Source organism: Alexandromys fortis, unplaced genomic scaffold, assembly GCF_014885135.2.
Source record: "Alexandromys fortis isolate MF-2015 unplaced genomic scaffold, M_Fortis_MF-2015_v1.1 scaffold_265, whole genome shotgun sequence".
Taxonomy (NCBI): domain Eukaryota; kingdom Metazoa; phylum Chordata; class Mammalia; order Rodentia; family Cricetidae; genus Alexandromys; species Alexandromys fortis.
The window spans coordinates 448,974-462,175 of NW_026068166.1; the positions used below are offsets into that span (position 1 = coordinate 448,974).

Sequence of the window (13,202 nt, forward strand, 5' to 3'; positions counted from 1 at the left end):
GGTATTTTAAACCGTTGGATTAGCAGCATTTATTTGACTGCATATAGCTCAGGTAGCAATATAAAGTGAGCTAATGCATTATAATATTGTCATGGAAAATGATACATTCATCTAGCTATTCTTCTTCAGAGGCCATTCTCAATTTTTGGAGGCCTAATAAAAAGGGGATTATCTAAAAAAAACTCTAAGTTTAATTTCAAAAAAGAAGAAACCATGAATAATGAAAATCATTTCAAAACATCTTTCTTCCCATCCAAGATACAAAACAGCTAAATCAGAGGTTCTTAATAATTTAATAACTGAAACATAACTAAAGAAGTTAGACAAAGCACCTAAACTCTTGAAAGATTCTTTCACTGTGGTTTATTGCTGGTATCAATTTATTTCTTACCTTGGCAAACAGCCAAGTCATTCCCTGGTCACATCCACTTTTCAGCCTTTAGTGCCCCTCTCAATCATTCCAAACATAGTCCCAGGAATGTTTTGTGGCAATTCAGGAATAATAGTCTATTACTATTGGATCCTGAATTTTGAAGTAGTTTATCTTCCAGAAAGGATATGAATAGAGCAGTAAGTGCAAGTAGAGTGATCTTTATTAATGATGCTCAAGGATTTAGACATATAATCGTCAATCAATTTTAACACCATTTCTCTTATCCTTCTTCTACTGTAGATTGATTCAACTGTGTTGTGGTCTCAATGCAGTGTTAGAGATTTTTCTTTAAACCAGAAGCTTTTGAATTCATATTCCTATATAACTTCTTCAGCATTTAACCATACATAGTAACCATTTGCAGTGTGCCTGTATAATGCTGATTTACCTAGAATTTAGTTGCCCCAAAATGGTCACAGTTCAATAAAAATAAAGGTAGCATGATTATATATTTCTTATAGATAATTTGGAAATGAAATGAAGAAATATGTCAAAAACATAATTCTCATCTCCCTCTTAACAAGTGAGTATAGATCCTTCAACAATTTTGTGATTTTAAATGACAGCATTGAATGAAAGTTGTTTTTATAAATACAGATGGCCATTGTCACAGTATAGAGGCTCTACAATTTATGGAAAATATTTTAAAGTAAATAAACTTCTATATAATTATACAATCTATTTTATATTTCTGTTATAATCTGAAAATTTTCATTTAATGACTAATATTAGAATTATTTAATATACCTAACTAAAATTTCTATTTGGTGATGCAATCTAAGGAGGTAATAGAACATTGTATTAAACTAAGTATCTCAAAGGACATGCTAGATAAAACTTTCATGAGGCTCATCATGTCTAACAATTTCCCATGATATCATAGGCTTAGTAACACCTACCACAATGAGTGACTGAGTAGTTATTAAACAGGGTGCTTTTTAAGATAATGTCAAGAACTGAAAAAATACTCTACAACTCTAAATTTCTTAATATTTTTGTTTCATTTTTTTAGTTATGTATATGGATGCTTTGCTTGCATTTCTATCTTTGTACTATATGCCTATAGTACCTTCAGAGATCAGAAAATGTTGTCAGATATCCTAGAACTGGAGCTACAATTGTGAGCTACCATACTGATGCTAGGAACTGAAACTGGGTTCTCTGGAAGAGCAGCAAGTGCTCTTAACCAGTAGGATACCTTTCCAGCTATTGAATTGCCTAACTCTTAAGCAAACTGTTGAAGATACAAATATGCTTTCTAATTTGCAAATATATATAGAAATTCTGAGTGATATCAAGGATCTATTGAATTGTATGAAAAATTCAGCGTAAGAATTAATGCTTTGAAGTGACAACATTTTAACAATAAGCATTGAAATTTCCACAATATGTTCCAAAAGTCTAGAATGCAACTGGACCAGTAGAAATCAATATCCAATATCATTGAACATATAAGTCTTTGTTGCATAATACTAGAGAAGAGACAATTAGGATTAACTTTTGTCATGAATAAGGGTTTCATGGGCCTACACATTTGTTCAAACAGAATAGGAAAGATTGTTTCGGCAAGATGACTAAGTATGGTTCCATCCCATGAGCCCCCCCCCGCCCCCCCGGGAGAAGAGAATCAACTTCCACAAGTTGTTCTTTGATTGCTGGAATAAGAAGACATGGTCAGTCCTCTGGTCTTCATTTGCTGTCATACTTTCTGGATGCTGAGGGTATTGGGAAAATAACTTGACATTTTAGCTCTTATTTGCCAATGATATTAAGTAATAAAAATCTTCCATACTAAGCACTGTCAAATTTTTCCATCCATGTTTACTGGTTATACTTATCAACACTGTTTAATTCATTTTCATGTTTTATTTTCTAGTTTGACAATTTAGACTGACTTCTTCACATGGCTTGCTTTCATGAAATAAGCTCCACATTTTGTGACTTATCATTTAATGAAAAAATCTGTACAGCTTACATATTTTCAGTTTTAAAACAATAGATTAAAGCATTTGATAATTTGAATAGTAGGGAAATGTGCTTTATTTCCAGGTCTTAAATAACTATCTCAAGATAAAAGAAATGTCAATTATAAGAATTATTATATTTCCCTCAATATAGTTTTATAGTATAGACAGTGTAATTAAATCTGTTAATGCATCTGAATCTTACAAATAATATCACTTCATTCAAAAATATATTTTCGCACAATATTTTCTACAAAGGAGAACTTTGTATAATTCCTTTTTAAAAGAATTACAATTCTGTTGCTTTCTTTGTTTGTTTTTATTTTTTGAGACGGTGTCACTGTGTAGCTCTGACTGTCCTTTAACTCACTTTGTAGACCAGAGTGCCCTTGAAATCAGAGAGATCTCCCCTGTCTCCCTCATGAGTGCTGGGATTGAAGGCATGTGCTACCTCCTCCTGGCTGTGTTGATGTCTTAAAGTATAGAATTTATCACAAACTATAAATTATGGTATTAGGAACATAAAATCTTCTGTTTAAAGTATAGAGTTTGAATGTGTAAATAATGTTGTGCTGATACCAGCCTAAAATAATTTTTTATAAATATACAGTTTTCATATAAGCTCTGTTATGAAAAAAATTTTAGTAGACATGAAATGATAAAAAAAAAGAAAAAGAACCTCAAAGGAATGGAACTGCAGAGGACAGGGAAACAAAGTATAAGCAAAATACCAGAAAACAGATTACCAAAGAAATAATAATCTTTACCTATCTATCAATAATTACTGTAAACATGTAAATTGAATTACCCAAACAAAAAATAAAGTGGTTTATTAGAAGAAAAACAAGACTTTATGTTACCATCACTATTCCTTTCACCTATGGATCTCTCTCTCTCTCTCGTGTGTGTGTGTGTGTGTGTGTATGTATGTGTGTGTTTGCATGTGTGTGCATGTACAACCAAATTAAGAAATGTGAATGGAGAGATTAGATCTCATAATATCAGTAGGTGAATTTAGTGGTCAACTTTCAACAATGAATAGAAAATCAATACAAGAAACATCTCAATAGAAAATCAGTAAGGAAACACTGTACTTGAACTGTACTTTTGACAAAATGTGTCAGACTTCTACTTAACTTTCCACCTACTAGCGAAATACAAATTCTGAAAACATTCTCTAGAAAAGAACATATTTCAGACTACACTATACATCCTTTCAAATTTAAGAATATTGAAATATATCTTTTATGTAAAACAGTGGCACCAGGGAAAAAGTATCAGTCAAACTAAGGTTTAAGTAGAATTTCATATTTTAAAAAACACAGGATCTATCAATATCCTTGAACTAGCAAGACTTTAACTTAGTAAATTAAGTTCAGAATTAAACAACCCTACAACAGCACAGCTTTACCTATCTTTCTGAATAAACAAAGTAGGCTGTCTTCCTATTTCAAAAACCATGAACTATATGCTCATAGTTTCCTCAGACTCCTTTTACATTCTTAATTTTAGAACCATTCTTCAAAAGAAAACAATGAGATTCAAGTCTGAAGCAAAAGGTAATATGTGCTCCCAAAACTGGAATGCTTGTGCTCCTGGAAACATTGGCATTCAATCACTGAAACAATGTGTTTATATTTATGATTGCTTCTCCTACTGATTTTATGGGCAGACTTTAAAGAAACTAGGATGATAAAGCTATACATTACTTTTAGCTTATAACGAAAACTTGGCTTCTTAATTTTTACTCATATTTTTTTACTTTCCTTTTAGTTTCTATTGTTAATAGAAACTTGATAATCACTGAGGACATGGTGTGCTTCTCTACAAGTTAAATGAAAACATAAGTTCATTTTTTATTTAGCTGGTTCCACTGTCATCTGGTATGTATTCCATTCCAGCAGTACATAAAGTGTGCCCAGAACATTAAAAGACAAGTTTAGCCCAACACAATCACATCAAACCAGTAAGAGAGGAATTAGATTTCCAATGTCATTATTAACACAGGGTCCGTGGCTTTAGTTAATGAATTTGTCAAACTCTGGTGTTTTACCTGCAGGAGTGCATGGTTTCACTTAGGAAAGAGCACCTGAGATGGTCAATTGAAACTCATGTATAACCAAGAATTATGCAACTGCTTTGTAAACCCTTAAATAATAAATGTCACTAAATCTGTGTGTGCTTTTGAAATTTTCCACACCATTCAATTGAATTAGTTACAGGTTGTACTATGAAGTAATTAATTACTTACAGTATTATTCCAGGACTGAATATTAGAGATGATCAGATATGTAAACAAATGATGTTGTGTCTTAGACAAGCTTCTGTATGTTTATTGGGAATTCCTCTTGGTACAGTAGCCCTTAAGGAAGTTAGAGAGGCAGTACTGGACATTCCAAGAGGTGCATCAGCAATCAGCAATCGCTGTACTGTCAAGGCACTTTACTGTCAGTAAACTGGGAGCTATCTCTAGAGTTAGGCCAAGGTTTCTCAAACACAGGCAAGTAAGATGGCTCTTGTATCGATGCAGCAATCAGGAGCACTCTTCCAGGCTGGAATTAAGAGCCAGTCCTGCTCTTGCAAATTCAGTTCCCAGCACCCAATTTGGGCAGTTTCCAATGTTCTGAAACTGCAGCTCCAGCTCCAGCTCCAGCTCTGGGGATCTTATGCCCTGTTTTGCACTCCATTGGCAATTGCACTTGAATGTGCATACCTCCTGCATACCTGCATGAATACATAAGCAAAACTTTAAAAAAAAACCTTTTACAAAAGGAGTAGGTGTGAAAAACAGACACACACAGAGAAACCTACAGAGGAAGAGAGGAGAAAGGGAGAGAGAGAGAGAGAAAGAGACAGAAAGAGAGATAGGAGAGTAGCAGCTAGACTTTACCAGCAACCATATTCTCATGATCTGTGGAATGCCCAATAATGTCTCAGAGAGGTTTTCAGTGAAGCCTCATAGAACCCGCTACAGAGAGTTATTGGCAGATCCTGATTGCTTCACAAAGAATTTCAGAGGGATACACAATAGTGCTAAAATCAACAACAACAACAACAAAAATATTCATTTTTCACTGGGCCTCACCATTGTGGAAAGATTGTGATGTTATAGGATGATGTTTGCTGTAGTATTCAAAGACTTTTTTTAAGTCTTCTTTCCCCAAAATAGTGAGGAAAAATATTTTTCTCACCCATAAATTCTTTGTAGTTAAATATGTGACATAAAATTGCCCTTTGGGCTTAGGGAGATGGCTCAGATGTTAAGATTATACAGTTCTCTTGCAAAGGATACAAGGGCAATTCTCAGCACTCAAATTGGGCCATTCACAAGTTCTCTAACCAGTTCCAAAGAATCTGACAACGTCATCTGGCAAGCATACATGTACATGCATATACCAACAGAAATACACACACATGTACACAATTAGAGCAAATCTATAATGCTCATCATCTTAAATATTTTAAGGATACAGGACAATACTATTAATTATATCTACCTTGTTCTATAACATACCTCTTGATAATTCATGATGTAGTCATGTTATATAATACCAATAGACCGCCTATAAAGGTTAGTAATATCACGGTATATCTGCATATACTATATTGCTATAATACATATATATTTATTTTATTAAGCCTTCAAAAGACATTTTAGTATCTTTAGTTCTAGACTAGCATGAATAATTCTAAAATTAATCTGTGTACAATATCCTGTTTTCAGGTCTTTTAATTATATTCAGAATTGCTAGATCATATGTTAGTTCCAAATTTAATGTTTTGAGAAAACACAAATAGTGCATGTGATTTTAAATATTTCCACATACTGACCGACCACAATTATTTTATATGTTATGTCACATTCATTGTGGCTTTGGGGTCCATTTCAAAAAGGACAAATAAGGAAGCAGTATAGGAAATGGTATCATTTTTAATTTGTTCAAAGTTCAGTTAAATACCTTATTTAATTGGTCCAAATGAATCTATATTTTTAGATTATTTACTATTATTTTTATTGTATTGTAGCTAATTATTCTTCCTTAAGGATCCCTAGATTAAAACTGTGATTAAAATTATATATATATGCATACATGCATTTATAGGAATAAATATGTATAATACTTAAATACTCTTCTTAGTATGTTGTTTATTTTTCTAATCCATGTCACAAAAAATGTTTATTAAGACCTTATTATGTGCTACACATTGAGGGTTTTGTTAAAGATGACTAACAGCTACAAGTATCTTATTTGGGAATCTGACTCTTAGTAGGGGATCTTATTTGATGTAACAGTCTTAAACTGTTTTTTTTATTTTCTTAATACTTCCCAGGATTAAAAAGTAGCTTCCTCGATCAAGTACAAGCCTCATTTACACTGAATAGTTAATCATAAATTTTTTTGCCATGTCTACATTTTTCTTTTGGGGGGTAGACTCTGTATTGTCACATTTCCTATAGTGAGATCTACACACATTCTTTAGTTAAACCAAGTAGTTACATAAATATTATTCTGATACCACTTTGGGATTTGAGGGTCATCTTTCACTAGTATCACTGGCTTTGCTTAGCTTTTCTCTCTTCATCTTTTGTACAGGGCAGTATAGTAATTGGCTTAGACTATACTCCAAAGGGTCTATGGCTTTGGCTGAAATTTTTTTCTTCAAGCCTTCTGATTTGGAAATAAAATTAACATGACTGTATGAATCTTTCACCTTGTGTATTTCTCAACATTTTCTTTCCTTGTGGAAGCACATTGATTTCTAATTTTATGTATAGACTACAGATACAGAGAATCGAGGTTCTTCCTCATTTATATAAAATATATTTTTCTATCCTGGACTCCAGAAATGATTTTTGATTTCTTACCCAGTACTCTTGAATTGTTCTGTATTTCAATATGACAAATCCCATCTTTTTAAATATTCATGTACTGGATTTTGGGGGAACCTAGTCTGTTTGTCTGCACACCTTCCTAGGATAAAGGGAGGGACCTTGGACTTCCCACAAGGCAGGGCACCCTGACTTCTCTTAGGACTGGAGAATGAGGGGGAGGGGGAGGGGGATGGAAGAGGGAGGATGGGAGAAGGTGGAAATTTTAAATAAATAAATAAACAAATAGATAGATAAATAAATAAATGAATAAATAAATATTCAGAAAGAAACTATTCATGTTTCTTCCTGCTATTTAATTCAATGATAGTTAGAGGCTTTTTTATATCCCTTAGTACTAAACAGAAGCACATTGGTTATTGGTAATTTATTTATTTACTTTGTGTGATGAGGTAGTATAGGTGAGGATGGGATTGTATACATGCCATAGCATATATGCGCAAGCCAAACTTTTAAGAATTGGTTCTCTACTTTCACCTTGTGTGTTTCAGGGTCAAACTTGAGTTTTCAGGGTTGGTAGCAAGTATCCTTAGCCACTGTGCCATCTCAACAAGTCAGCAAAGCAATTTAGTCATGTGTATCAATTTCACCTTCTTTTAACACAGAATGATGAAATGAAAATAAAATATAATAGGATTGTATACATATACCTCACATAGCAATTAGTATGTATTCAATCACTTATTAGTAACTTAACTGATTTTCAAACAGAAGATGGAAAGAAACACAGTCATATAACAAAGCTACAAATAGAATATGTTCTTGTATTTTTTTAACCAACCAAAGAAGACCTGTGAATTATAGAAAAACTGTGTGTGAACACTTCAAAGGAAAGATACCAGATACATTATGTGTGTGTGAGAGTGTGTGTGTGTATGTGTTTGAAAAGTTTAGTAGACGTTTTATAGCTCTAAGCAAAGCTGATACTCTGCCTAATCATGTATCCATAAAACCAATTAAAAATTTAGACTACAGAAATGCTCTTCAAACATTTTGGAAAAAATAAGAGTTCCTTCTTAAAGTCAACACCTTTTAATTAACAAAGTACTCAGAGCAAAGCTGTCATTTGCAATAGTATATTACACCTACTGTTATTTTTGTTTTACCAAAGTCAATTCAATTTAGCTGTTTTAAATTTGTCATTTTGTGTAACTATGAAAGAAATTTCACAGTTTTGGGTACAATCATTTTAATTTTCTAGTGCAATGCATAAGTTTGATAGAATCGTTAGCATCTCAAGAAGTTATGTAACACACATATACACAAAATAAAATACAGTAAATATTTTTCTAAAAAATAGTTAAAATCCAAATAGCAAAATGCTTACACATAGTCTACATTTTACCCTTCCCGAAACATATATTTACAATTAATTGTTAACTTTAGGATTCATTGTATATAGAAGACTTTTAAGTATACCAAAATGTTTAATGAACATGGGCTTTGTAACTATATATCTTAATTAACTCTTGGAAAATTTCATTCATTATATTTTGATGGTATTCAACCACCTCTGTGCTACAACTCCTGTCAGATTAACCTCCTGTTCTATACCCACCTCGTTTTAAAAATCACCCATTGAATCCCATTAGTACTGTCTATGTACTCTTGACAGAGTCTCCACTGGAAATTGTTACACCTATCAGAGGGCACACCTTTAAAAAACACTAACTCCCTGTCTTCCATCAACTACCTTGATAGGATTTGTAGTGTTGAAAGTGTCTATGTATGCTACTGGGGGAGAAATAGGATTAGTCAGAATATACAGCTATGACGCTATGAGCTAAATAATGAATGGCCTGGAGAGATAAGTCTACAGATGTAATAGTAGCATGGATAGTAACAACTAGTTTTAAAGTCTGCTCCATGAGAGAGAACTCATGTATGGTACTAGCTAGATGAGGGACCTGTGACTGCCTTTGGGGAGAACCAAATACTTATCACTCTGCTAAATGAACTTAGTTTATAACTACCTTCTAAATATACATCTCTATATTCATAGCATAGTACATATCTCAACTTTCTTTAGAAATTTTTTTGTGATAGATCCAGAGCCCCACAACTACCAATAGGCACAGAATAAGAGTCTGTGTAGTGATGAGCTCTAAATGGTGCATCTATACCATACCTCTCCCCCCTAAGGTTTGGGTATCTTCATGGAAGAGAGAGTGGAAAAATTATGATGATTATGAACTCAGCCCAAGTGAACTCTGCTTTTTAAGTGTTTGAAATTGGAAAGGAAAAGTGATTGAGGGTAGAGGGGGCATTTGAGGAGAGGAAATGAGAGGTGGTAGAGTTAAAAAATAGTATATACATGTATCAAAATTTCAAACAATAAAAGACTTGAAGGGGGTGCTTGAAAGAAAACCTTGACAATCTATTCTACGCTGCTAGAAGTCAGTGTGTATTTATTTTAGCAGCATGCTTTCCAGTTCGCCTAATGGTCTACAGTAAGCTCCTACAGTTAGATTTTAATTCTCCTCTCAACCATACCCATATATCATTCCTGAGGATCGAATTCCTTGGTTGAGATTTCTTGTATAATATCTAAACTTAATTTACAGTAGGGGAGGAGAGTGCAAGTATATGAATAACTTTGTACTATAGATCACAAGATGATAGTTTTGCTTCAGATTAGGTTTCCTGCTTTTCAGAAATGCTCTCAGTAGTGTGATGACTTTGAAAAACAATGCTTCTTATTTCTTCAGTGTTAGCTTTCTCCTTACTCCTTTTTTGTATTATGTTTCAATTCTGACACCTGCAACACTTTTCATTCTGCCTTACTCTTCTGTCTGTGGGAATTGCTGGGTGTTCCCTAGACATTAGAAAGAGAAGAAGCATCCTTCTACCTCTCCGGTCTTCTTAATGAGGAGACCACTTAAAAAGTATGAATAACAATGCAGTCAACTGAAATGAATGCATTGTCACCTCAGAGTATACAGGTGCACAGTTTTGATGTGCTTTGAATAACTCCCTTATACACACCTATGAGATCTTCCGCTAAGATGCCATTTCCAGTGCTTCCCGAATGCTTCCCTTCTGAACCACTTAATCCAGTATTTCATTGCTGCGGCTCTCCTGATTATAATGATGCTGTCACATTTGTCTGTAAAACAGATTAATGAATTCTTCCTTTTGGCACTGGTTTCTGATCATCCTTCTCTGTGTTGTTACCAAGGCATCATTTCACACCAGAAAATTTATCTCAGCATCATTTAGTTAATATAGGGCAGCAAACAAACAGCAGACCAAGTTTTCCCCAAATTTCATGTCTTCAGTCCTCATCTCTCACTTGTCACCATATTTTTAGTAGTATTTTATAATCGACCAAGTAATTATAAAATAGTAATACTTAACAGTAATGACTAGCTTATTAGCACCTCACTAATACTGTGATAATGACAATGATGACAACGACAAGGACGATGATGATGATATTGTGTGGCATTGCTGTATTTACATTTCTTGTATTATCATTGAGTCCAGACATCTTTCCCTGTGACATTTACTCTGTTATTTTCTTCCTTCGTTGATGAGAAAAGCTCAGTATTAGAGAGGTTGAATAACTTAAGCAAGGGCTCAGGGTTCCTAAGGCAGACAGCAGGATTCTCACCCATGTGTCTCGCCTGAAGACTCCATGTATCCATTGAAGTATTCAACACTATTAACTTTAATTTGGGATTTTAATGATCTCGAAATAGTGTTTTATATCAAAAAGAAAAGTTTTACTAGCTATCACTTTTAAAAAATAATAGACCTTGCTTTTTCTTCACTATTATCTACTACTTTATTGCCAAACCAGAAGATAAAATGTGAAGTGTCCCCACTGTAAGATGCAGAGAGTTTCTTCCAACTAAGTACATTTATTATTCAAGAAAATCTGAAATCAGAAATATGACCTTATACAATCTTTAGTTTTTTATTTTCTTCTTTGAATGGTCAATAAATATGTAAGTTTTACCTAGAAATATCTCAATAGTTTTGTTTATAAACTTCACAAACTATATGATTCTTACTGAAAAAAATTAAATTTTTAAAGCATGAAAATAAGTTTAAAAATTTTTAAAGATTATTAAACATTTAAATGTTTTCTGATATATACTCTATAAAGTATCCGCATTGCTAGATACATTGTGAGAAGTCTTGACTCAAACTGTTGGCTGTCAACGAATGTATCTTTATTGTTACTGACTCAAACTGTTGGCTATCAACTAATATTTTTTTATTGTTACTGAAAGTGGCTTGTTTGCATGTTTCTCAATTTTTCTCTCTTCTTTTCTTCCTTCTTTCAAAAACACCAGCTCCTGGTCAGACTGTTACTCTAGTGACACAGTCTGTGGTTACCAAGGAAACTGTCATCTCCAAACTAGAAATGCCATCTTCTTTGCTGTTGGAGGTACCTGCTCTGGCAGACTTCAACCGAGCTTGGACAGAACTTACAGAATGGCTTTCTTTGCTTGATCGAGTTATAAAATCACAGAGGGTGATGGTGGGTGATCTTGAGGACATCAATGAGATGATCATCAAACAAAAGGTATGGATAAAAACAATAAGTAGAAAATCTGTAAGAGATTTTTCTTTAAAGTGCACATTTTCACTTGATATGTCCTTCTCCTTTATGACTTACCACCAGTTTTTAGGCTACCTTATTTTCTGTTAGCAAACAAGCTCCACGCTCTACTCTGACAACCTAAATACAATCAAAGGCATGAATTAATTGTCTGAAGGAGTCATAATTTCAAGGGGGCAAGGAGAAATGAGGTCCAAACATATAAACCTTATAAGTATAGGTGGTTCCATTAATTAATGTAAATAACTGTTTTTTTTTTATCTTTACTACAAAATAATTTGCTCAATTGAGCTGGTTACATTTAAACTATTTGTTTTGGTACTGTGCAGCCATAACATATTACAAAGATAGAGATAATAATCTAACACTTGCTTATTATCCACTTCTCTGAATTGCCTGTAGCAGTATTCTACCTCGAGCCATAAGGATAATTGAGAGTTAGAAATAAATAAGACAAGTAACAAAATACAATATATTTTAAATATGCTGGATTTCAGTATTAGGTTTTATGCTTCCCCATATTCAAATAAGCAAGCTTTAATAATTCAGCATCTCATTTCTCACCATCATTGAAAATCATTTACTGAAATTACCCAAACAATTAGAAACTCGAGAATTCATTGCTATAAATACGCTTTACCTGGATGCTACAACTATGCTATATGTCTTTTCTTTTTCTATGGGTGCAAAATGCAATTTTGAAAGTTTTATACGTGGTACTCATTTCACTTGTAAAAGCACTGAAGAACTTCTAAAGAAACAATAAATTGTACTGAATGTGTTTGGATGTTACAGAATTGTTTTCTTTCTTCTGAAAGTCAAGGAAGGAGCAAGCCAGAAATAGGGGAACAATAAAATGAACTTGATGATTAAGAAACAAGTAGCATTTAAACTACCTTGAAGCTGATGTGGTGGTTAATAGTCACAGGAAGATTCTGAGTTCAGGGCCAGCCTCTGTTGTATAGAAGACCTAGCAATATCGAAACAAAACAATTTTTAAAAAGTACCTTGTACTCTTAAGAACACATTTTTATGGGCTTTTCTAGTTGATTACAAATGACATGACCATAGTCAAGTCATTCGCCTCATCTTTGTGAATGCAGAGCCCATAAAAGGCACCTCCACTCACATTTACCATATAGTTATAGATAATTACATAATAAAAGATTTAATTATTATACATATGAATTTACACATTTTTGTAACATTTTTTTCTTTTTTTATTGAGAATAAGAAAAAAAAGTTTCCGCCTCCTCCCAAACTCCCATTTCCCTCCCCCTCCCCCCAATCTTCTCCCCCTCCCCCCTCTCTTCTCCCCCTCCCCCCACTCCTCTCACCCTCCCT

General features: G+C 33.5%; 1 protein-coding gene across 3 annotated transcripts in view; it reads left to right on the forward strand.

Annotated features, from left to right (window-relative positions):
* Positions 1-13,202, forward strand: part of Dmd (dystrophin) — a 1,091,134-nt gene that overhangs the window by 429,507 nt on the left and 648,425 nt on the right. For all 3 annotated transcript variants that reach the window (XM_050128228.1, XM_050128226.1, XM_050128227.1), the window contains exon 8: positions 11,590-11,822. In XM_050128228.1, coding sequence (XP_049984185.1) covers positions 11,590-11,822 — 233 coding nt within the window. The remainder of the gene's footprint in view (positions 1-11,589; positions 11,823-13,202) is intronic.